Source organism: Bos javanicus, chromosome 10 (genome assembly GCF_032452875.1).
Source record: "Bos javanicus breed banteng chromosome 10, ARS-OSU_banteng_1.0, whole genome shotgun sequence".
Classification (NCBI taxonomy): domain Eukaryota; kingdom Metazoa; phylum Chordata; class Mammalia; order Artiodactyla; family Bovidae; genus Bos; species Bos javanicus.
The window spans coordinates 34,891,759-34,918,169 of record NC_083877.1 but is presented as its reverse complement, the minus strand read 5'-3'; the positions used below and the strand labels follow the sequence as shown (position 1 = coordinate 34,918,169).

Here is a 26,411-nt window from a genome sequence, read left to right as displayed (position 1 = left end):
TAGACTCAACATCATGTCGAGTGCAGACAAGAGTTAATTCATGCTACCTGGTCAAGCTGAGGTTGTGAGAGAGCAGAAACCATTAATAAACAGAGAAAGCTGATTTGGAGAGAAGAGGTTGGATCGAACAAGCAGTTGAGACCACAGGCCTTAGTAAGAGAACAAGATGAAGAAGATGACTTTGGTTCCTGGGGGCTTCTCAGCTCCAGACCCCAAGAGGCCTGTTGATAGTTCATTTCCTGCTTGTTGATGACTTCAGCAAACCATCCATGAGATGACTTCTTAGATCTTTCATCAATACTCACCTCTACTGCCTGAATAAAGAGTTTTCCAGGCAAGCAAAAACTAAAGGATTAGTTCATCATTCCCTACCTTGTTTTTTTGAGATAAGGATTTCTGTTCCTTGTGGCTAAAAACCTTTGATTACACCACTACTTAGGTGTTGCCAGCCATGGCTGCAACAAAGAGTTGTAAACTTATATATTGGTAATAAAGCAAAAAGTGGAATGTTTTCTAGTTGCTTCTTTTAAAGTAGAACTTGATGTCATTGAAAGCTGTTTACATCCATACTCTTGCTGTTAATCATTTAGGATGTTCCAGTTTTCCACCCTTTTCTCATTTGTGATCATTGTATTGGCTTTATAGGGTGTGTCTTCAGGAACTTAACATTGTGGGCGGGAAAATGCACATCAGACATAAGCTTACATCAAAGGACAAAATTGCCTTTGCTAGTTTATAATGCTTGACTTTCTGGTTATCTGCACCAGAGATGTAATCTTGATTGCCTTGTCAATAAATCCAGTGTGAAATGAGTAGAGATTTTTATGGCTGGGGAAATCCAGTTACAGAGCATAGTATGGGAGGCAGGGATGAGGGTGAGGTAATCCACAGTCTGTGATCCCTCTCCAGCAATTACAAGTTGCACTCCCCATCAGATTGAGCTCCTACATCAAACTGGTGTTTGTATGGGTGGAGAAGTGTAAACAGTGGGCACCCTGGGAATGGAGCTGAGGTTGTCTTTTTTTTTCCTCCCTGAAATGAACTGAAGGAGAGGACACTGTATAAATCTGGGCAAGATACTAAGCTAGTGTGGGTAATAAAGTCCAAAGTTAAGTGAAATAATCTACAGGAAGAGTTTTTAATATCTGAGGGAATGGACTGAAGAATGAAGCTCAGTTTGGAAAAGGACATGTAGAGAATGGTAGAGGGAGAACTCATTTATAGTGAGAGGCTGTGTAGCCTGGTAGTTAAATATGTAGGCGGACCCAAACTACTTGGATTCAAGTTCCACTACTTACTAGTTGTATGCCCAAGGACAGTTTTCTTAATTTCTTATTGCTTTAGTTCTTCATCTATAAAATGGGAATAGCAATAGTATCTACATAGATTTGTTATGAAGATTTAAGGAATTGATACATGTAAGGTGCATAGGGCAGTATTGGCCCAAAGTAGGTGCTTAGTGAATGCTGGTTATTATTCTGTAAGACATCACCTGGGGTGCCAACAAGACCAGCAAGATGCCTGAGAACTAAGACCACAAGTGGTCTATAGTATTTTTTTTCTAATGAGAAAATCGAATACATTTACTCATTGACTCTGGAGTGTGTCTGTTTTGACTAAAACAAGGAAGAAGATCCATAAAAAGGTTACTAAAATGAGGATGGGAAAAGAGGGGCTTTCATAGAAGGAGAGAAAATAGATTGGGCTCTGGTCTGGAAAAATGAAGACTGAAATGCTCTATGGTGAATTTCATAAAGGACAGGAATAGCATGAATAAATAACTTGTTTATGAAATACTGGAAAATTAGAGCTGGCATGAAAGATGAATACTTTGAGGTGAGGACTTGAACAGATGGTTACTTGACTGTGCTTGCACAGTGAGTCATTCAGCTAATGGAGCTCATTAGGTCAGAGTTTCAAAGCAAACTGGATGAAGGATATGGATTATGGCCCCTGCACTATCAAGGGTCATCAGGGATATTTGTTATAAGACCCAGTTTAGTCCCATTCAGCATTTGTAAATAACTTATATTAATGTAGTACTTAGCCATTTCAAAAACTCAGCAGCCTTAATTCATTTGATTCCCACAATACTGATTTACTGAGCTTAGATCGTGGGCAAGGTTCTGCAGAGAATCAAAAGATGAGAAAGATGGCTTGTGATGGCTTGTGTTGTGTCTGATATAATTACCACTACGAAACACTGTGATGAATTTAATTTAATCTGCAGGCTTAATATACTTGGTTCACTTTTACTTATAATGTTTTGAGACTAGAGGATTTTTCATTATTTTTTGAGTTCAAGATTGGTATTGTGAAGAAATTCAAGAAATACAAGTTCTCTTTTTGTGATATTTTGTCTTCATAAATTCTATCCAGGTCATATTCTGAGGTACAATTGAACATCTCATATTTGTTTTTAATTTTGGAGTAGTTATTCACAGAAAGCACTTTTGTAGCTGAAAGTTAATGCAGAGTTCTTCAGTTCCCTATTTCATAGCTGCATGAGATGGGTCCTTAAGTGACATGAACAAGGTGGGAAAGCTTTGACTAAAGCCCAAGTTCTAGTCTTCTAGGTTTTCTTTCCCATCAAACTGCTTCTCCCAGAGGATCAGGGTGATTGTAGTTGAGCTTATTTATCTGTGTGTATTTGTGTGTGTGTGTGTGTGTGTGTATTTGTATATGCACGTGCTTAGTTACTTCAGTCATGTCCAACTCTTTGCAACCCTGTTGACTGTAGCCTGTCAAGCTTCTCTGTCCATGGGATTCTCCAGGCAAGAATACTGGAGTGGATAGCCATGCCCTCCTCCACATTTCTGTGCTTTATCTTGGAGCACTCAGGAGTAAATGTACTATGGACCCAGTGAGGCTTAAGCTCCAGAGCCCCTTTCTTGTATGAACCTTGAGTGGGGAGAGGAAGCTAGGTTGTAATCAGGAAACATTTCTATATGAGCATTTTTGGTAAATGATCTAAAGAGATAACATAAGAGATGAACTTGATTTTCCAAGCCTCCATTAAGTTGCTGTGATCTTTTCACATTCTAAAGAAAAAGAAACTCACTCTTGTACCTATTTTCTATTTGTATTTTTGTATTGTTTTTCTTAAAGAAGTACCTTTCCCCTGCTACAAGATTATATAAATTTCAGGCTCCTTGAAATCTGGATAGGCTTCTGATACCCAAAGATATAGCTGGTTGACATAAGACAAACACCAACAGACATAAAAGGAGAAATTGACAGTAACACAATAATAGTAGGAGACTTTCACACCCCACTCGCACCAAGAGACAGATCATCAAAACAGAAAATTAATAGGAAACACAAGTCTTAATATAAATAGTGATGACCAGGGTAACCAAAAATTGTGATTTGACTGTTTTGGTAAAATGGTAGGAAAGAGAAGGGATATTTGAAGTAACAAAGTTCAATCTTTGGCTACTGTTAAAATAAGTCAGCATATAATTGATGTAATAATTATTACAATTATTACAATTATAATTGATGTAATAATACGATGCTACTGTAATAATACAGTAGCATTGTATGATTGATATGAAATGTGAGGTATTGACACAAAACTGATCAATTAGGAAAGAAAACTATTAAGAAACAGTATGAAGTCAATGGCAGGGGAAAACTTCTAAGGAATTAAAAGGGGTTGACTCTGAAAAACAAAACTAAAGAGTGGGGACACAGGGGACAAGGAGCTACCATATTTGCTTAAACATTTAAACAGTTATTTCTTTAGCATTTTATTACTTTGAGAAAATTTAAAGTAACTTAAAACATAAAAATAAAAGTGCTATTCAAAATTTTAAATAAAATTAAAAATAATAATTTGAAATATTAAAATGAAATTCCAACCAGCTCTTTTTTTCCTTGTATAATATTTTTAATTTTATTTTAAATATTTTATTAAAGGATAATTGCTTTACAGAATTTTGCTGTTTTCTGTCAGACCTCAACATGAATCAGCCACAGGTATACATATATTCCCTATGTTTTGAAATGCCCTGCCATCTCCCTCCCCATCCCACCCATCTCTGTTGATACAGAGCCCCTGTTTGAGTTTCCTGAGCCATACAGCAAATTCCCGTTGGCTATCTATTTTACATATGATAATGTAAGTTTCCATGTTACTCTTTCCATACATCTCACCCTCTCCTCCCCTCTCCTCATGTCCATATTCTCTATGTCTGTTTCTCCACTGCTGCCCTGTAAATAAATTCTTCAGTACTATTTTTCTAGATTCCATATATGTGCGTTAGAATATGATATTTGTCTTTCTGACTCACTTCACTCTGTATAATAGGTTCTAGGTTCATCCACCCCGTTAGAACTGACTCAAATGCATTCCTTTTTATGGCTGAGTTATATTCCATTGTGTATATGTACCACAATTTCTTTATCCATTCATCTGTCAATGGACATCTAGGTTGCTTCCATGTTCTAGCTATTGTAAAAAGTGCTGCAGTGAACAATGGGATACATGTGTCTTTTTCAATTTTGGTTTCCTCAGGGTATATGCCTATGAGTGGGATTGCTGGGTCATATGGTGGTTTTATTCCTAGTTTTTTAAGGAATCTCCATACCATCTTCCATAAGGGCTCTCTCTATTAATTTACATTCCCACCAACAGTGCAAGAGCATTCCTTTTTCTCCACACCCTCTCCAGCATTTATTGTTTGTAGACTTTTTGATGATGGCCATTCTGACTGGTGTGAGGTGATATCTCATTGTGGTTTTGATTTGCATAAGGGATTGGGGGCAGGAGGAGAAGGGGACGAAAGAGGATGAGATGGCTGGATGGCATCACTGACTCGAGGGGCATGAGTCTGAGTGAACTCCAGGAGTTGGTGATGGACAGGGAGGCCTGGCGTGCTGCGATTCATGGGGTCACAAAGAGTCAAACACGACTGAGCGTCTGAACTGAACTGAACTGAATAATGAGCGATGTTGAGCATCATTTCATGTGTTAGCCATCTGTATGTCTTCTTTGCAGAAATGTCTGTTTAGGTCTTTTTCCCACTTTTTGATTGGGTTGTTTGTTTTTCTGGCATTGAGTTGCATGAGCTGCTTGTATATTTTGGAAATTGATCCTTTGTCAGATGTTTCATTTGCTATTATTTTCTCCCATTCTGAGGGTTGTCTTTTAACCTTGCTTATAGTTTCCTTTGCTGTGCAAAAGCTTTTACATTAATCAGGTCCCACTTGTTTACTTCTGTTTTTATTTCCTTTACTCTAGGAGGTGGGTCATAGAGGATCTTGCTTTGATTTATGTTATTGAGTGTTCTGCCTGTGTTTCCTCTAAGAGTTTTATAGTTTCTGGTCTTGCATTTAGGTCTTTAATCCATTTTGAGTTTATCTTTGTGTATGGTGTTAGGAAGTGTTCTAATTTCATTCTTTTACATGTAGTTGTCCAGTTTTTCCAGCACCATTTATTGACGAGGCTGTGTTTGCCCCATTGTATATTCTCGCCTCCTTTGTCAAATATAAGCTACCCATAGGTGCATGGGTTTATTTCTGGGCTTTCTATCTCATTCCATTGGTCTATATTTCTGTTTTTGTGCCAATACCATAGTGTCTTGAGGACTGTAGCTTTGTAGTATAATCTGAAGTCAGGAATGTTGATTCCTCCAGCTCCATTCTTTATTCTCAAGACTGCTTTGGCTATATGGGGTCTTTTGTGTTTCCATATGAATTGTGAAATTTTTTGTTCTAGTTCTGTGAAAAATGTCATTGGTAATTGGATAGGGATCTATCTCATTGAATCTGTAGATTACATTTGGTGGTATAGTCATTTTCACAATATTGATTCTCCTACCCAGGAACATGGAATATCTCTCCGTTTATGTCATCTTTGATTTCTTCCAACAGTGTCTTATAATTTTCTGTGTACAGTTCTTTTGTCTCCTTAGGTAAATTTATTCCTAGATATTTAATTCTTTTTGTTGAATGGGATTGATTCTTTAATGTCTCTTTCTGATTTTTCATTGTTACTATATAGAAATGCAAGTGATTTCTGTCTGTTGACTTTGTATCCTGCAACTTTGCTAAATTCACTGATTAGCTCTAGTAATTTTCTGATACTTTCTTTAGGCTTTTCTATGTACAGTATCATGTCATCTGCAAACAGTGAGAGCTTTACTTCTTCTTTTCTGATCTGGATTCCTTTTATTTCTTTTTCTTCTCTGATTGCTGTAGCTAGGACTTCCAGAACTATGTTGAATAATAGTGGTGAAAGTGGACACCCTTGTCTTGTTCCTGATCTTAGGGGGAATGCTTTCAGTATTTCATAATTGAGAATAATGTTTGCTGTAGCCTTATCATATATGGCCTTTACTATGGTGAGGTAGGTTCCTTCTATGCCCATTTTTTGAAGAGTTTTAATCATAAATGGGTGCTGAATTTTGTCAAAGGCTTTTTCTGCATCTATTGAGATTATGGTATGGTTTCTAACCTTTTGATTTGTTAAGGTAGTGTATCACATTGATTGATTTGTGTAGATTGAAGAAACCTTGCATTCCTGGAATAAACCCAATTTGATCATGGTGTATGAGCTTTTTGATGTGTTGCTGAATTTTGTTTGCTAAAATTTTGTTGAGGATTTTTGCATCTATGTTCATCAGTGATATTGGGCTGTAGTTTTCTTTTTTTGTGTTGTCTTTGTCTGGTTTTGGTATCAGGGTAATGGTGGCCTCATAGAATAAGTTTGGAAGTGTTCCTTTCTTCTGCAGTTTTTTGAAACAGCTTTAGAAGGAGAGGCATTAGCTCTTCTCTAAATGTTTGATAGAATTATCCTGTGAAGCCATCTAGTCCTAGGCTTTTGTTTTTTGGGAGATTTTTGATCACAGCTCCAATTTCAGTGCTTGTAAGTAGTATTCTATAGTATCCTTTCTTGTACAACTTTTTTTGTTTGTCATAGAGTTAATAAATATATTATTTTCTTTTGCTTATTTTTCTGTAATCTCTCTGAAAAACTACCTTTCCTTTCTTTTCATATAGCTTCTTGTTTTTTCAGAGTTCACAATTATTTTTCCTTTGACTTAATTTTCTGTGTATCTAGCTAAATAAATCTTTGGAACTTCTAAGCATTTATCCTATCAATATTATTTTGGGACGTGGTCAAACATATCAGATAATCTACGAATTTTCCACCGCCCCCTTTTTTATTTCCTCCCAGAGACCTCCTTCCATATTCCTTCACCCTCTTGCTCCAGGATGGACTGATTTTATTCTAAGGTCTGGAAATTTCATATGTTAAGCCTTTGGTTTGATGTTTGCTGAGGATAACAATCAGTGGACCATTTCTAAATCCTAGCGAATTGTTTATGCATTGCAAGGAATTTTATATAAGCAGTTTTTGAAGGTGTATTTTAGTTGTCTGGTATCATATAAGGACTGCTTTCATTTTCTAGCTGTCTAGCTTCACATAGTTGGGTGAAGGAAATGCTGCTAGTAATGGATAAAGTACTACATCTGGATACCTGAAATGTCTAGTGATTAAAAGTAGGATTTGCTAATATATGATACAACTCTTTTTTTTCTTTAGAAAAGCTACAACTCCTATTTTTTTTTGTCATGCACATTAGCCTTAAGGTGAAATACCTGAATTTTGAATCCCAGATGATTATTAAGAATATATTCCCAGATAATTTCTTGTTACTTTTAAACTCTTAATGGTACTTGCCAGTATGAAACTTGGTTTTTAATATATGGAAGTTAAATATAATTTTAAAACATATGATATATTTTAAAAGCACGATATGAAGTTCTTTTTACATGCTACTTTTTGTTAGCTACATTAGAGGCATTACACAGTTATGGGGAATTAACTATACTAATTCCATGATAGCTCCCCACCAATACTTTGTAAATGCAGAATATTCGGTTAATTCTTACTGTGTACTACAGATTAGACCAATAACATTGTTTTACTTTATTGAAGTAAAAGTTAAAGTCATTACAAGTCATGATTAGGTTTTCTTATGGGGACTTCTTGTTGTCAGATAATTCACTCCCCTGTAAAGGAGGATTAATGTTATCATAGATAATCTACTATGTAAATCAGGTACAGTGCTAATTCTTTAAAGAAGGAGAATTTTTTTCAGTGTCTTTCAATATATTTCAATCATGTTCCTTTCTAATCATTGTTGCAATTCAGGTGGCGTGCTGTTCAGTTGAATTCTTGTAGAACACATAGCTCTATAATTTTGTTTGATTAATTTTGTTTCCTGAGAACATTACTGGAAGAGAAAAAAAATGTTTTTAAATCTTTACTATCTTGTTTGAAACAATCAATCCTGATAATGTTTACAAACAGAGATTAAATGATCAAATCCTCCTCCCAGAGTGCACTGCTGTTGGGATGCCCCTGGCCTCTGTCTAGACCTGTAGCACTGAAGCCACTGCACATCTCAGGATGCATCACCCCCTCTCCCTTCCTTCTCTGTCTTCCGTAGTATTGTCCACTGAAAGCTGTAGACAGACATAGGAGTGGTGAATCCCCAGGGGCAGGTTAATCCACCCTGTTTGCCTGAGTTAAGGAATTGGGTGGTGATAGGGTTCATACCCAGAAATGGAGGAAACAGAGAAACACCAACTAGATATTGTGGCAGAATTTCTTGCTTTCTATCAAAGAAGTGGTTACTTACTAACCCTGCTTGATGCCCCAAGACTTAAAAAATTGAAGGGTTTTTCTAATATCTTCATTTCAGCCCAAGGTTATTACTATATGTGAAGTGTTAGTGGTTAGTTTGGTGCAGTAATTTGTTTCCATCAGTGTCATGGGACTTTTCCTGGATTTTAGTATGTGTGATTGATTCTAAGCTTCTTCTCTAAGTGTGTTGTACATTTCCCCTGCAATTTTGAATGGCTTAAAATGAATGATTGTACTATTTGGGTGTTTTGTGTAAAGGATTTTCTGTTACTTGCATTTATATTGTATTACTGAAAGCTTACCAAAGATAAATGTGTTTACTCATTCAACTAACTGAAAACTTTTGGTTTGTCTTATCAGTTAGATTCAACATCACTTCTCTCTGAGGAACAGTTAAGGTGTCTTCTGGATGAATGCTCGTTCAAACAAAAATCCACAGTTAGACTGTCTCCAGAACGAGAAGAGAAAGACATTGAGGATGTGATACCTGAGTTCCCCCAACTTTCTGGATCTAGTCTCTCTGAGTCATTAAACAGGTCAAAAACAAAGGTTAGAAGCACTGAAGTGGAGGACATAAATGTGCCCAGGAATGTAGAATGTGCAACATCCAGAGGCTACTTTCTCACCAAAGCCTTGACTGGGCATCACATGTCACCAGCTCTTCTCCTTGAAGCAGAGAATGTGAAATGCCTTCAGTTTTCTGAGGACAAGGTTATTAGTGATGCAGAAGACTACTTTATGTCTAAGACTCTGGGCATCGGGAGACTGAAAAGGCCCTCTTTCTTGGACGATCCGCTGTATGGCATCAGTGTGAGCCTTTCATCTGAAGACCAACATGTGAAACTCAGCCCTCCAGAGAAACTCAAACCAGGTGAGGCTTGGAGAATACGCTGAAAATAATCTTTACTAAAACCTCTAATATAAAGGTAATACAGTTCAAAATATAGTAGGATAAGGAGGTATCCTTGAATGTCACAGATGGGTCAATTAAGAGCATGCTAACATAAGAACATATTTTTTAATGTTTCTATCAGATCATTGTTGGGATTAGTACTTTTACAAAATACATTATTTTTAATAACTAATGCCATTATTAGTTATGGTAGTTATGGTTATCCAGAAAGCAGTGTTGATTTCAGAAGAAAAGAGAAATTAGTTTGAATGGCTACAAATAATTTGAGTAGATTTGCTTAGTATTTTAGCTTCCAGATATCAGTGGTGAATATTTGTTCCGAGGAATGAATTCGTGGAATGCTGTGTATCATTGTGGTTTTGTTAGTTTTGGTATACAAACTTCCCCTCCCAGCTACTTGTATATTGTCAGGGTTTTTTTTTTTTTTTTTGATCGAGTGTTGCATCTTACCAATGGTACAAAATACCAATACTACGGGCAGTTTTTTGGATATAAACAAATATTCAATTATTTATGTTACAGGTCTAACATGGTCTGTGTTATATTTGTTGAGTTTATAAACTCAAACTTTGAAGTTAAATAGCTTCAACTTTTGCTCTCATGTAGGTTAAAATATATTTCCTATTACCTATTAAATCTATAATCTGTTAATTCTGAACTAACTCCTTAGCCCTGTATTTCTAACTGCCATCTGGATATGAACTCAAACTAATTTCCTCATCCTTCCCTCTCAACTCAGATTTTCCTCTTGACTTCCATTTCCTCAATCACCCAGGCTTAAAATGTGAGTCATCATTGATTCTTCCCTTTCCCTCGCTTCCCACTTCCAGTCTTCAAATCTTGTTTGTTCTGCTTCTGCACTGTCTCCCATGTCCATCACTCCCTTGCTGTTCCTGCCCTCTCAGCTGGATCAGTGCAGGAACCTGATCAGGTATGCCTGCTCTGCTGTCTCTTCTCCTGCCATTGTCAGCCACCTAAACTTATTCCCCCAAAGTACAACTTTGATGAACATACTCTCCAGCTCAAAAAGCTTCCATGGCTCTCCTCTGTCTGTTAATGAAATTTGCATTCCTTTACTTGCTGTTCAAGGCCTTCAGAATCTGACCTGAAGTTGTCTTCATAACCAGTCTCTATGTAGTGCCTTAAATGTTATTCAGGTTATATAGCTAATTTGGGCTCAGGAGGTACAGTGCTCTCTATGTTGCTCAAGTCTATTTCTTCTCAGGAATGTGCAGGTGTACCTTCAATGGTAGTTGAATTCTAACCCCATCCTGTCAATGTAACCTTCCCTGCTCCTCTCTTTTAAAAGTTTTACTTCTCTTCTGAATGTCCAAGGGTATCAGTCCCCTATCACATCATTTTATACACAGTCTCACATTGTTAGGCACACACACCCATATACTCTTCCTTAGAACTATGTAACCTTTTTGAGGACAGAGGTCCTATCTTCTGATTCATTGTTAAATCTTCTCTGATGTCCAACGTGCTGCCTTACATCAGTTCAGTTCAGTTGAGTTGCTCAGTCGTATCCGACTGTTTGCGACCCCATGAATCGCAGCACGCCAGGCCTCCCTGTCCATCACCAACTCCCAGAGTTCACTCAGACTCACGTCCATGGAGTCAGTGATGCCATCCAGTCATCTCATCCTCTGTCATCCCCTTCTCCTCCTGCCCCCAATCCCTCCCAGCATCAGAGTCTTTTCCAGTGAGTCAACTCTTCGAATGAGGTGGCCAAAGTCCTGGAGTTTCAGCTTTAGCATCATTCCTTCCAAAGAAATCCCAAGGCTGATCTCCTTCAGAATGGACTGGTTGGATCTCCTTACAGTCCAAGGGACTCTCAAGAGTCTAAATCAAGTGCCTGTTTAATAAATAAAGGAATTTAAATTATCCAGGTTTAGACGTGTGAGTGCGTGCTAGGTTGCTTCAGTCATGTCTGACTCTTTGAGACACTGTGGACTGTAGCCCATCTGGCTCCAGGAATTCTCCAGGCAAGAATACTGGAGTAGGTTGCTGTATCCTCCTCCAGGTGATCTTCCCAACCCAGGGATCAAACTCACCTCTCTTACATCTCCTGCGTTGACAGGCAGGTTCTTTACCATTAGCACCATCTGGGAATCCCTAGTTTTAGTATAATACACTGAAAATGCAGTTCAAATTTATTCTTCGCATTATGAATGAAAGCACGTGGTATTGCTTAAGAATTATGCAAGCCTGATATTCTATATAAAGATTTGGAACTTTTTTCTTTTTTCTTTTTTTAGTGAAATTCCACAAACTATACTCTTTTTACCTAGCAACAGAGTTTACTTACAACAGATAATTCAGTTAAATGAGTGTGGGCTGTCTTCTCCCACTAACCTTCTTCACTTAACAAATAGACTGTAAAAACTTTGTTCTACTCTAAAATTGCAGTGTATTTTTCTCTTTGGACAAAAAGGTTTTATTAGGAAGAAAGTATTGGGATTTCTTTTTTGTCAACTGTAATCAAAACTTATTCAGGTGGGTATGATGATTTATTGTGTATGGGGTCTCATTCTCATGGAATCAGTATGTGGGGGTTGAGAAGAGTATTTTACTGGGATATGACACTACTTCCATGTGAATGTCAGTCATACTGATGTACATCTGTCGCCAAGTGGAGCATGAAAATATGGAATGAACTAGAATTTAAGAGCCTGGTAGGCCGCATTCCATGGGGTCGCTAAGAGTCGGACACGACTGAGCGACTTCACTTTCCCTTTTCACTTTCATGCATTGGAGAAGGAACTGGCAACCCACTCCAGTGTTCTTGCCTGGAGAATCCGAGGGACGGTGGAGCCTGATGGGCTGCCGTCTATGGGGTCGCACAGAGTCGGACACGACTGAAGTGACTTAGCAGCAGCAGCAGCAGAATGTAATGTGACATAATGGAAAGAAGTTATGGTGATTTACCTTTAACTTCTGAAAACATGCCTCTGATGGCTCTAGATATTCCTAGTATTTTACTAAAACAACCTTGTGATTATGGAGGTTTAAGATAGAATAGATGTGAATATATGAACCATATTTTACTTTCTGTTTATTACATGATAAACTTTAAGGAATAAATCCTACATTATTATTTTGGATGCTTGTCAGCCTATCTGAATCTGGGAATTTTTCTTTTACTGACCTCAATATTTACAATTATTAAAATAACTTGCTAATCAATTTATTCTAAAATACCAAATTGGACATTATGTGATTTATGCAAAAGTGAACCCCAAAAGTAAATGCTAAACCAGTTTTCCTGGGAAAAAGTCTTTTAAAGATGTAATTATAATGAGAAATTACAGTGTATTCAGCTGTTATGTTATATTCCCTCTCTTTCTCAGGAAATAGATATGTGTGAATACATGATTCAGATGAGATTTCTGTAAGCAGACAGGAAGAAAATAAGAAGAATCATTCATCATTTTCTCTTTAAGTAGCAAATATATTGTTTTATTTTCCTACATGAACTGAGGTCTGTTATGAATTTTAAAATTCTGCTTCTAAAAGATAGAGTCAGATAAAACTTCAGTTCAGTACTCAGTCGTGTCTGACTCTTTGTGACCCCATGACCTGCAGCATGCCAGGCCTCCCTGTCTATCACCAACTCCCGGAGTTTACCCAAACCCATGTCCATTGAGTCGGTGATGCCATCCAACCATCTCATCCTCTGTTGTCCCCTTCTTCTCCTGCCCTCAATCTTTCCCAGCATCATGGTCTTTTTAAATGAGTCAGCTCTTTGCATCAGGTGGCCAAAGTACTGGAGTTTCAGCTTCAGCATCAGTCCTTCCAGTGAACACTCAGGACTGATTTCCTTTAGGATGGACTGGTTGGATCTCCTTGCAGTCCAAGGGACTCTCAAGAGTCTTCTCCAACACCACAGTTCAAACGCATTGGGGTCCACATCTAGTGACACTGAGGACCGATTTCAGTTGTGGTATTGAAGATAAGGATTTGCTTCACAGATGTATTAGAGGTTTCCAGTGTGAAGTACCTCATTTTGGGGGAAGTGTGGTTGATTTACAATATTGGTTTCAGGTGTGTAGCATAGTGATTCAATATTTTTGCATATTATACTCTATTAGTGGCTATTACAAGATAATGTCTAGAATTCCCTGTGCTATATATTTTTGTTGCTTATCTATTTTACACGTAGTAGTTTGTATCTCTTCATCACATATCACTAACTTACCCCTTCCCCTTCCCTCTCCCCTCTGGGAACCATTAATTTGTTTTCTCCGTGTGTGAGTCAGTTTCTGTTTTGCTGTATACATTGATTTGTATTATCTTTTAGATTCCACATGGAATTGATATTATACAGTATTTGTCTTTCTTTCTCTGACTTAAGTATAATATACTCCAAGTTCATTTGTATTGCTGTAAATGGTAGAATTTCATTCTTTTTATGGCTGAATAATATTCCATTATTGGAGAAGGCAATGGCACCCCACTCCAGTACTCTTGCCTGGAAAATCCCATGGATGGAGGAGCCTGGTAGGCTACAGTCCACGGGCTCGCGAAGAGTTGGACACGACTGAGCAACTTCACTTTCACTTTTCACTTTCATGCATTGGAGAAGGAACTGGCACCCCACTCCAGTGTTCTTGCCTTGAGAATCCCAGGGACGGGGGAGCCTGGTGGGATGCCGTCTCTGGGATTGCACAAGGTTGGACACAACTGAAGCGACTTAGCAGCAGCAGCAATATTCCATTGTAGGTAGGTAGGTAGATAGATATGTCACTTTTTATGCATTTTTCTGTTGATGGTCACTTGGATTGCATCCATATTTTGACTATTGTAAATAGTACTGTTAAGAACTTTGGGATCCATGTGTTTTTTTGAATTAGTCTTTTCTTTTTTTTTTTTTTCCTGAGTATAGAACCAGGAGTGGAATTCCTGGGTCATATGGTAGTTCTCTTTTTAGTTTTTTGAGGAAACTACGTATGGTTTTCCACAGTAAATGTACCAATTTACATTCCCACAGACAGTGTACAAGGGCCCCTTTATTCCACATCCTCTCTAACATGTGTTATTTGTAGACTTTTGGATGATAGCCATTCTGACAGTTGTGAGGTGATATCACATTTTGTTTTGATTTGCATTTCTCTGACAATTACAGTGTTGAATATCTTTTTTATGTGCCTGTTAGTCATCTGCATGTTCTCTTTGGAAAAATGTCTATCGAGATCTCCTGTTCATTTTTTGATTGGGTTGTTTTTTTGATATTGAGTTATATTAACTGTTTATATATTTTAGATATTAAACCCTTGTTAGTCATATCATTTGCAAATATTTTCTCCTATTCTGCAGGTTGTTTTTTTGTTTCACTGATGGCTTCTATTGTTGCACAAAAGCTTTGGAGTTAAGTTAGATTCTGTTTGTTTATTTTTGCTTTTATTTCTTTTGCCTTAGGCTACAGACTAAAAAAAGTTACTACAACTTATGTCAAAAAATGTTATGCCTATTTTGTCTACTAAGAGTTTTATGGTTTCAGTTGTTGCATTTATGCCTTTAATCTGTTTTGAGTTTATTTTTGTACATGTTGTGAGGAAATGTTGTAACCTCATTCTTTTACATGTAGTTGCCCAGTTTTCCCAGCACCACTTATTAAAGAGAGATTTTTCTCTCCATTGCATATTCTTGCCTTCTTTGTCATAGATGAATGGACCATAGGTGCATTGGTTTATTTCTGGGCTCTCTGTTCATTCCACTGATCTACATGCCTGTTTTTCTGCCAGTACCATGCTGTTTTGATTTCTGTAGCTCTGTGGTATAGTTTAAAGTCTAAAAGGGTTATACATCCAGCTTTGTTCTTATTTTTTCTCAAGATTGCTTTGGCAATTTGGGGTCTTTTGTGGTTCCATATGAATTTTAGGATTATTTGTTCTAGTTCTGTGGAAAATGGAAAATGTCATGGGTATTTTGATAAGTCGGAGAAGGCAATGGCACCCCACTCCAGTACTCTTGCCTGGAAAATCCCATGGATGGAGGAGCCTGGTAGGCTGCAGTCCATGGGGTCGCTAGGAGTCGGACACGACTGAGCGACTTCACTTTCACTTTTCACTTTCATGCATTGGAGAAGGCAATGGCAACCCACTCCAGTGTTCTTGCCTGGAGAATCCCAGGGTTGGGGGAGCCTGGTGGGCTGCCGTCTATGGGGTCACACAGACTCGGACACGACTGAAGCGACTTAGCAGCAGCAACAGCAGCAGCAGCAGCATTTTGATAAGTATTGCATTAAATCTGTAGATTGCATAGGGTAGTATGGCCATTTTAACAATATTAATTCTTCCAATCCAAGAGCACAGGATAATTTTCCATTTCTGTGTATCTTCTTCAATTTCTTATATAAATGTTTTATAGTTTTCAGAGTATAGGTCTTCTACCTCCTTGGTTAAGTTAATTCCTACATATTTTATTCTTTTTGATGTGATTTTAAAAGAGATTGGTTTTAAAAGGGAAAATTTTCTTTTTCTGATAGTATTATTGGTATATGGAAAAACAATAGACTTCTGTGTATTAACCTTATATCCTGTTCTCTTGTTGAATCTATTTATTAGTTCTAATGGGTTTTAGGTAGAGAATTTAGAGTTTTCTATATAAAGTATCATGTCATCTACAAATATGACTTTTACTTCTTCCCTTCCCTTTTGTTATCTTTATAAAAAAACAGCTCTTGGTTTCATTGATCTTTTCTAATTTTTTGCCCCTATTTATTTCTTCTTTGATTTTTATTATCTCCTCCTTTCTGAGCTGACTCTGCTGCTTTTAAGTGTCTGTTTTTCCCTCTCCCTGTTCAAAACTCTTGCCCCAGAGAAGGGGGCTGCTGAAATAAGTAAGGTCCCTGCACAGACAGAAGTCTGATGTGCTACTTATGGAGGCAACCGTGTCTTTTCTCAGATGCAGGCTCGAGTGCTAGTAACCTTTGTCCCTCACAACTGATCACTGCCCCCAGCTTCTACCACCCCTGCCCTGTGGTGGAACCATTCTCCAGGGCTGACTGGGGCCCATGTGGAGTCTTGATGTGTATCAGGAGGTGAGTTGTGGTGGAGCAATTGCTGTCAGAGATCTGAGCAGTTTCTGAGATTCCATTTGAGTAAATGCCAACAGTGGCAACTGCCGTCCCACCCAGACTCCACCTCAGGACTGGGTTACCTCTGTGTCCTACAGTTGAGTTGTTTCTTGGTCATGGGCACCTCAGATTCAGTGCCATGGTGTGGCATGGGGTGAGCAGGCTGGAGCTTCGGCTGGGGCACATGGCGAGGGAGGTGTGGAAAACCAGCTGCTCCTAGAGCAAATGTCTCTCTGTCCTGCCTTAGGCCTAGCCAGTGTGTATGCACTCCTTATATGAACAGTCTAAGCTTCCCACAACCCTTCTAATTGTTCCAGAGGTCCTCCAACAAGCCAAGGGGCTTATCTCCCCTCTGTAAGACCCCAGACTGGAGCACCCAACCTATTGCTTGAATTGCTCACTCTCCAGGGCAGGTGTCTGCTTGAGTAATCTCCATTTTCATCTGAATCCTCTCCCAGGGGCCCAGGTCCTGTCCCGATTGCTTTTCTTCCCTTCCTAATTCTGTGTGTATCTTTCTTATAGCCTTGGCTGTATGAGTCCTGCCAGTTTGTTTTCAGAGAGAACTGTTTCACATTAGATGTGTTTTTGACGTGTTTGTGAGCTTCATGTCCTTTCACTCTGCCTTTCTGTCCTTTCACTTGCTTGCCCCCTCCTGAAATACTTCATTTTTCATTCTGTGCTTTAAGCTTAGTGGTAACTACTGTTATTTGACTTTTTGGATATAATGTCTAATAAATTCAGTGTTAAACTCACCTACTGTTGGGGTTTCAGAAGACCGATAAATAGCGTCTTCTCTTCCCCACTCCTATCAAACCAACTGAGAGATGTATAGATTCTGAGAAATGAAGATTAGGAGGTTGGCTTTATTGCTGATGAAAAGTAGGGGATTGATGCCACCTGGGTAGGTAGCCAAATGGTCTTTTTGATGTTATGCCCTCAAGATAAACCTACATACTCACTCTGGCAAAGGTGAAAATCATCAAGCCTCACCTATGGAGACCTGTCCATGTGGATCAGTAGTACAGAGGAGCAAAGGGCACCCTGGCAGAGAATGGTGACCCCCTTGGAGAGAGGAATGAGTTGAGCATACTGTTTCTTCCGCTAGACTCACCAGTCAGATAACTGGCTGTTCTTTCCCATGGTGGGGGTGAAGCTGGATGCATCCCCACTGAAAGTTCCCCCACATGGAAGTGTGAGAGGAGTAAGTGGTCTTTGATCACATCAACCACGGAGACACTGCCAGGTATGCTAGTGCTGCAGGTCTGTGGTTAGTCTAGTACTTAATCAAAGCTTCTTATGCTGAATTGATTTCTAGATAATCAAAAAGGCATCTGTGCATGTACAGTTTTTTTTTTTTCTAATCAAGCGCTTGAGCTGCTTATGAACAAATTCATGTAACTAAGAGGAAAATATGATTGGCAAATAACAAAGATAGAGTAAGGCATAAAAGGACACAAAGTCAATCACATAGTAAAAAAGGGGGACAAGACTACACTAATTTTTCAAGGAAAACAGTGAAATTTCCCATAGGATGGACCCATTTATTGAATAATGTTTTTTAAAATTTCTATAACAAATGTAACAGTGAATCAGATAGGGTTATTTTTAACATAACACCATTAAATGAAAACTAAGGAGACCAACTGTCTTGGTTTGCTCAGGAGTGTCCTGATTTTACACTGAATGTCCCTTGTCTTGGGTAACCCTCAATCTCTGGCAAACTGGGAAGGTTGGTCACTCTAAATTAAAACTGAGAACATAAAATCAAGGAGAAAATTAATTACTCAAAGGATAAAGTTAACAGAGTCCAGCTAAGTATCAGGATGAGCAGAGATGTCTGGCTCAACCACCCACCAGCATGATTGGTTTAGGGGTTAGGAATATGGGCTGTGAGTGAGACAGACCTCCGTTTGAATCTTTGCTTGACTTTTAACAGATGATCTTGTGCAAGTTACTTAATCTCTCTCTCCTCTCTACCTTGGTTCCCTTATCTATAAGATAAATGGCTTTAGTACTTATCCTCTAGGATTGTAATAAGAATCAAATGAGAAAATTCACATAAAATGATTAGTGCAGTGATTGGACTTGGCTGGCCTACATAGTACTTAACATTTCATCAGATTTCTCATAAAAGCCTAGATTTCTGACTTTTCTAGCAAATCAGCAGGTCTTACACTTGGGGAGGAGAGCCGAATAGCAAATATTCCCCTTAGGAGCATGTACTCTGCTAGAAAACGTGGCCGCATTTGGCCCTCTCTACTTCATGTGCTTGACCCTTTGGGGCCATATGATATCCATCCCATGTTATAACCCTTTGTTGCTTAGAATATTGTCCAATTACTGGAGCGTTGTTAGAAGTTCAGGGCCTAAGGCCCCACCCCAAGCCTACTGAAACAAAATTTGCACTTTAATAAGCTCCCCTGTGATAATTACAGTGAAGTTTGAGAAGCTCTGTTACAAACCACTAGAACATTATTCCTAACCAGGATGAATGTAGAGATCATCTGGGAATTTTTTTACTTGTCTGTTTTATGCAACCCACTCCAGTGTTCTTGCCTGGAGAGTCCCAGGGACAGGGGAGCCTGGTGGGCTGCCACCTATGGGGTCGCATGGAGTCGGACATGACTGAAGCAACTTAGCAGCAGCAGCAGCAGCCAAGGTACTAGCCAGACTTATTAAAATCAGGCTTCCTGGTGTGGAGTGCTCAATCTGTCAAATTAATGCAAGTGACCGATTTTGCCCTGCATATTGAGAAATATGGCATTCAGTTTATATATAAGAAAACTAATTACATTATCCTATTAGGGTCCTCAGATAGAACAAGTTCTCAGTTCAGTTCAGTTCAATCACTCAGTCACGTCCAACTCTTTGCAACCCCATGGACTACAGCATGCCAGGCCTCCCTGTCCATCACCAACTCCTGGAGTTTATTAAAACTCATGCCCATTGAATCAGTGATGCCATCCAACCATCTCTTCCTCTGACATCCCCTTCTCCTTCTGCCTTCAATCTTTCCCAGCATCAGGGTCTTTTCCAATGAGTCAGTTCTTCACATCAGGTGGTCAAAGTATTGGAGTTTCAGCTTTAGCATCATTCCTTCCAAAGAAATCCCAGGGCTGATCTCCTTCAGAATGGACTGGTTGGATCTCCTTGCAGTCCAAGTGACTCTCAGGAGTCTTCTGCAACACCACAGTTCAAAAGCATCAATTGTTCGGCACTCAGCTTTCTTTATAGTCCAACTCTCACGTCCATACATGACTACTGGAAAAACCACAGCTTTGACTAGATGAACCTTTGTTGGCAAAGTAATGTCTCTGCTTTTTAATATACTGTCTAGTTTGGTCATAACTTTTCTGCCAAGGAGCAAGTGTCTTTTAATTTCATGGCTGCAGTCACCACCTGCAGTGATTTTGGAGCCCCAAAAAATAAAGTCTGACACTGTTTCCACTGTTTCCCCATCTACTTCCCATGAAGTAATGGGACCAGTTGCCATGATCTTAGCTTTCCGAATGTTGAGCTTCAAGCCAACTTTTTCACTCTCCTCTTTCACTTTCATCAAGAGATTTTTTAGTTCCTCTTCACTTTCTGCCATAAGGGTGGTGTCATCTGCATATCTGAGGTTATTGATATTTGTCCCGGCAATCTTGATTCCAGCTTGTGCTTTTTCCAGCCCAGCGTTTCTTATGATGTACTCTGCATATAAGTTAAATAAGCAGGGTGACAATATACAGCCTTGATGTACTCCTTTTCCTATTTGGAACCAGTCTGTTGTTCCATGTCCAGTTCTAACTGTTGCTTCCTGACTTGCATACAGATTTCTCAAGAGGCAGGTCAGGTGGTCTGGTATTCCCATCTCTTTCAGAATTTTCCAGTTTGTTGTGATCCACATAGTCAAAGGCTTTGGCATAAATAAAGCAGAAATAGATGTTTTTCTGGAAGTCTCTTGCTTTTTTGATAATCTAGTGGATGTTGGCAATTTGATCTCTGGTTCCTCTGCCTTTTCTAAATCCATCTTGCTCTGGAAGTTGATAGTTCATGTAGTGTTGAAGCCTGGCTTGGAGGATTTTGAGCATTACTTTGCTAGTGTGTAAGATGAGTGCAATTGTGCAGTAGTTTGAGCATTCTTTGGCATTGCCTTTCTTTGAGATTGGAATGAAAACTGACCTTTGCCAGTCCTGTGGCCACTGCTGAGTTTTCGAAACTTGCTGGCATACTGAGTGCAGCACTTCAGAGCATCATCTTTTAGGATTTGCAATAGCTCAACTGGAATTCGATCACCTCCACTAGCTTTGTTCGTAGTGATGCTTTCTAAGGCCCACTTGACTTTTCATTCCAGTATGTCTGGCTCTAGGTGAGTGATCACACCATCGTGATTATCTGGGTCATGAAGATCTTTTTTGTATAGTTCTTCCATGTATTCTTGCCACCTCTTCTTAACATCTTCTGCTTCTGTTAGGTCCATACTATTTCTGTCCTTTATGGAGCCCATCTTTGCATGAAATGTTCCCTTGGTATCTCTAATTTTCTTGAAGAGATTTCTAGTCTTCCGCATTCTATAGTTTTCTTCTCTTTCTTTGCACTGATCACTGTGGAAAGCTTTCTTATCTCTCCTTGCTATTCTTTGGAACTCTGCATTCAAATGGATATATCTTTCCTTTTCTCCTTTGCCTTTTACTTCTCTTCTTTTCACAGCTATTTGTAAGGCCTCCTCAGACAACCATTTTGCCTTTTTGGGTTTCTTTTTCTTGTGGATGGTCTTGATCCCTGTCTCCTGTTTAGTATATCACAAACCTTGGTCCATAGTTCCTCAGGCACTATGTCTATCAGATCTAATCCCTTGAATCTATTTCTACCTTCCACTGTATAATCATAAGGGATTTGATGAAGGTCATACCTGAATGATCTAGTGGTTTTCCCTACTTTCTTCAGTTTAAGTCTGAATTTGGCAATAAGGGGTTCATGATCTGAGCCACAGTCAGCTCCCAGTTTGTTCTTTCTAACTGTATGGAGCTTCTTGAAAAGAATATAATCAATCTGATTTCAGTGTTGACCATCTGGTGATGTCCATGTGTAGAGTCTTCTCTTGTTTTGTGGAAAGAGGGTGTTTGCTATGACCGGTGTGTTCTCTTGGCAAAACTCTGTTAGCCTTTGCCCTGCTTCATTTTGTACTCCAAGGCCAAATTTGCCAGTTACTCCAGGTATTTCTTGACTTCCTACTTTTGCATTCTAGTCCCCTATAATGAAAAGGACATCTTTTTGGGTGTTAATTCTAGAAGGTCTTGTAGGTATTCATAGAACCATTCAACTTCAGCTTCTTCAGCCTTACTGGTCTGGGCATAGACTTAGATTACTGTGATATTGAATGGTTTGCTTTGGAAATGAACAGAGATCATTCTGTTGTTTTTGAGATTGCATCCAAGTACTGCATTTCAGACTCTTTTATTGATTATGAGGGCTACTCCATTTCTTCTAAGGGATTCTTGCCCACAGTAGTAGATATAGTGGTCATTGAGTTTTCCAGTCCATTTTAGTTCACTGATTCCTAAAATGTTGATGTTCACTCTTGCCATATCTTGTTTGATCACTTCCAATTTGTCTTGTTTCATTCCAAGTGCACCTAACATTCCAAGTTCTTATGCAATATTGTTCTTTACAGCATTTGACTTTACTTCTATCACCAGTCACATCTACAACTGGGTGTTTTGCTTTGGCTCCCTCTCTTCATTCTTTATGCAGTTATATCTCCACTGATCTCCAGTAGCATATTGGCACCTACGAACCTGGGGAGTTCATCTTTCAGTGTCCTATCTTTTTACCTTTTCATACTGTTCATAGGGTTCTCAAGGCAAGAAAACTGAAGTGGTTTGCCATTCTCTTCTCCAGTGGACCATGTTTTGTCAGAACTCTCCACCGTGACCCACCCATCAGTCTTGGATGTCCCTACATGGCATGGCTCATAGTTTCACAGAATTGGACAAGGCTGTGGTCCATGTGATCAGATTGGTTAGTTTTCTGTGATTGTGGTTTTCAGTCTGTCTACCCTCTGATGAAGAAGGATAAGAGGCTTATGGAAGCTTCCTAATGGAAGAGACTGACTGAAGGGGAAACTGGATCTTGTTCTGATGGGCGGGGCCATGCTCAGTAAATCTTTAATGCAATTTTCTGTTGATGGGTGGAGCTGTGTTCCCTCTCTGTTATTTACCTGGGGCCAAACTATGGTGGAGGTAATGAAGATAAATAATGACAACTTTATAGTCCAAATACATTTCATCTCAAAATTCTCCCCATCAAAGGATCTGATTGCAACTTGCTCAGTTGGGCCTGGGTGCAGGTAAACTGGGTTTGGGGAAGATGTTTCGTTGGTTTGAAGGAGGTGTGAGTGAGTGTATATCCTTGCTCCTACCACCTGAACAGTCTGAAGGGAATTAGATTGTTTTGAGAGAGTTGTGCTATATATACAACAATGTATATGTATATTTTTGTACTATAGTCTTACTGGTTTGCAGCAGAACAGTGAGATTCTGAAAATTACTACCACTCCTAGCTGATTTTTTTTCCAATAAAAATATTTTGTCCTGCTCGTAGGGTAATGTTCAACTCATCATTGCTTTGATGGAGTTCTCTTTCTCTCAAATAGTGTGTGCCTTCAGGCCTCCTAGTTATCATGTAAAATTACTTTTCCAAGTCTACTAATTGCTTCTCAGATGCTCTTAGTAAGCCAACCCTCCAAAGTTTCTTTAATCAAAATATCACAGTTGGCATATTAGGAATTCTCAGTGTTAATTCCCGTTTTATGTAAGACCTTAGTATATAGTAAATTCGTATCTGATGAATTTATTTTTTCAAGTTACTCTCAACTAATTTTCTTTTTTTTCTTAATATATATTTTGTTGAAGTATAGTTGATTTACAGTGTTTCAGGTTAGCAAGGTAATAAATAAATAGCAAAGTGATTCATTTATACATATACACATATATTATTTTTGAAATTATTTTTCATTATAGTTTATTAAAAAATTATTGACTGTAGCTCCCTAATTCAGTTCTTCTTGGGGTAGACTTCATAGAAATATTTTCCCCCTGGTTATTTTCTCTATCATAAAATAACACTTTCTCTACTGTTTTATTTAGTAGTATAAAGTGAACAATGGTATGTTGGAGAGTTTTGATATTTAATTGTAATGAACTTATCACTTTGTCAAGTATTGGGAACTTCTGATTCCACTGCATCATTCAAATTGAATAAAATGAAAACATGAGTTACTGAAGATCATGACTGTAGACTAGATTTATGAGCCAGCAGTATTGGCATCCCTCAGGAGCTTGTTAGAGCTGCAGAGTCCCAGACCTACTATATCAGGTTCTGCATTTTAACAAGATGCCCTGCAGTAGGTGTATGCACTCTGAAGTGTGCTGCTGCTGCTGCTAAGTCGCTTCAGTCGTGTCTGACTCTGTGCAACCCCATGGGTGGCAGCCCACCAGGCTCCCCCATCCCTGGGATTTTCTAGGCAAGAACACTGGAGTGGGTTGCCATTGCCTTCTCCATTACTGAAGTTTGAGATCTGAATTAGATGGTTTACTAGTCTCTCTATTTTAGGATTATAAAAAAAATAGCCTATGTGGTGATGGTGAAAATAATATCAGAAAGTATCTTCTTTTCCTGCCTGCTCTAGCCCTGCTTTATCCTCTTGAATTTCATTTTAATGAAGACACTGCCTTCTCCAGACTGTCCTTTTACCTCCCTACCCATCCCACTTTTCCTTCTTGTGTATAACCTTCTTCTTCACCACTGAGAGCAAGCTGTTGCTGCTGCTGCTGCTGCTAAGTTGCTTCAGTCGTGTCTGACTCTGTGCGACCCCATAGTCGGCAGCCCACCAAGCTCCCCCGTCCCTGGGATTCTCCAGGCAAGAACACTGGAGTGGGTTGCCATTTCCTTCTCCAATGCATGAAAGTGAAAAGTGAAAGTGAAGATGCTCAGTCGTGTCCGACTCTTAGCGACCCCATGGACTGCAGCCTTCCAGACTCCTCCATCCATGGGATTTTCCAGGCAAGAGGACTGGAGTGGGCTGCCATTGTCTTCTCCTTGAGAGCAAGCTAGTCCTACTCTTTAGCTCTCTACTACTTTTTCATGGCTAGTATTTTATTTGGAGACATACCTAGCTGGTATGGGATCATCTGTACTTTGTGTACTTTTGATTTTCAGACCTCTCTCTTTGGCATCTGCCTCAGGTCTGCCTGGCATGTAAAGCTATACTGAGTCTATCCCTTAGACAGTGCTTCTTATCTCTGCACATTAGAATCATCAGGTAATATTTAACAACAGGTTAATACCTTGTTTCCATTCCAGAATTAAATAAATTTCTAGGGGTTGGCTCTGGGCATCTGTGTTTTTTAAAGCCAGTTTCTGAGGATGGGGTCTGGGTGATTCTGTTGTTTAGTTATGACTAAAACCTGCTCCAGGGTTCCATCGTATTCATTCATTAAGGATGCTGCTCCTAGGTTATCAGGTGAGTAGGACATGATCACTGCTCTGAATTATTTCATAGGATATTGATGAAGGCAGGCACTTAAAGTAGACAATCTCAGCATATGGGGCTAAGTATAAGAGCTTCTGGACAAAGTATTTGGCAACACTAGAGGGAATGATGAACGATTGGAGAGATGGGGAGGTGGCGTTTGAATTGAGCTTCTGAGGATGAGTGGTCACTTACTGGGTGAGAAGGAGAGCGCTCCAGATGGAAGGACTAGCACTTATGAAGATGTGGTGCCGAGGGCTTATCAATCCTCACCTCACACGTGAGACACGGAGGTGCACTTCTCATACATCCCACCTTCTTGTCCATGCTAATATTTCTTCTCCATGCATTGACAGTGTCACTACATTTCTCATTGTACTCTGAAACTTCAAATAATTTGTTGTTAAATATTAGATTGATTTTTAAAGTAACCGCTTTATCGACATCTACCCTAAACACCTGCGTTGCTGCTGCTGCTAAGTCACTTCAGTCGTGTCTGACTCTGTGCGACCCCATAGACGGCAGCCCACCAGGCTCCCCCGTCCCTGGGGTTCTCCAGGCAAGAACACTGGAGTGGGTTGCCATTTCCTTCTCCAATGCATGAAAGTGAAAAGTGAAAGTGAAGTCGCTCAGTCGTGACTCTTAGCAACCCCATGGACTGCAGCCTACCAGGCTCCTCCATCCATGGGATTTTCCAGGCAAGAGGACTGGAGTGGGGTGCCATTGCCTTCTCCAAAACACCTGCATTAATTTCCTACAGTTGCCACAGCACATGATCACAACAAAAATTTATCGTCTCAGAGTTCTGGAGGCCGAAGTCTGAAGTCAAGATGTCAGCAAGGCCACACTCTGCCTGGAGGCTCTATGGAAGGATGCTTCCTCGCTTCTTCCACTGTCTCAGGCTGTTGACATTCTTTGGCTTCTTCGCTTTGTGGCCATATCACTCCAGTCTCTGACTCTGTCTTCACATTGTCATTCTCTCTCTGCACGTGTCTCAAATCTCCCTCTGCTTGTCTCTTATAAGGACATTTGTTCATTAATATAGGTCCCACTTGTATAATCCAGGATGCTCTTATCTCAAGATCCTTAATTATATCTGTAAAGATGCTTTTCCCAAGTGAGATGACTTTCATAGGTATCAGGGATTAGGATGTGGATATAACCTTTTTGGGGTAACATTTCAACAATACCATACAATTCAGTGGGTTTTAGAATGTTCACAGAATTTTGCATTCATCACCAC

At 39.2% G+C, this 26,411-nt stretch overlaps 1 protein-coding gene across 1 annotated transcript in view; it reads left to right on the top strand.

The window, feature by feature from the left end:
- FSIP1 (fibrous sheath interacting protein 1) overlaps positions 1 to 26,411 on the top strand; it is a 209,435-nt gene that overhangs the window by 177,729 nt on the left and 5,295 nt on the right. Inside the window, exon 11 of the mRNA XM_061430723.1 lies at positions 9,020 to 9,530. Within this exon, the coding sequence (XP_061286707.1) occupies positions 9,020 to 9,530 (511 nt within the window). The remainder of the gene's footprint in view (positions 1 to 9,019; positions 9,531 to 26,411) is intronic.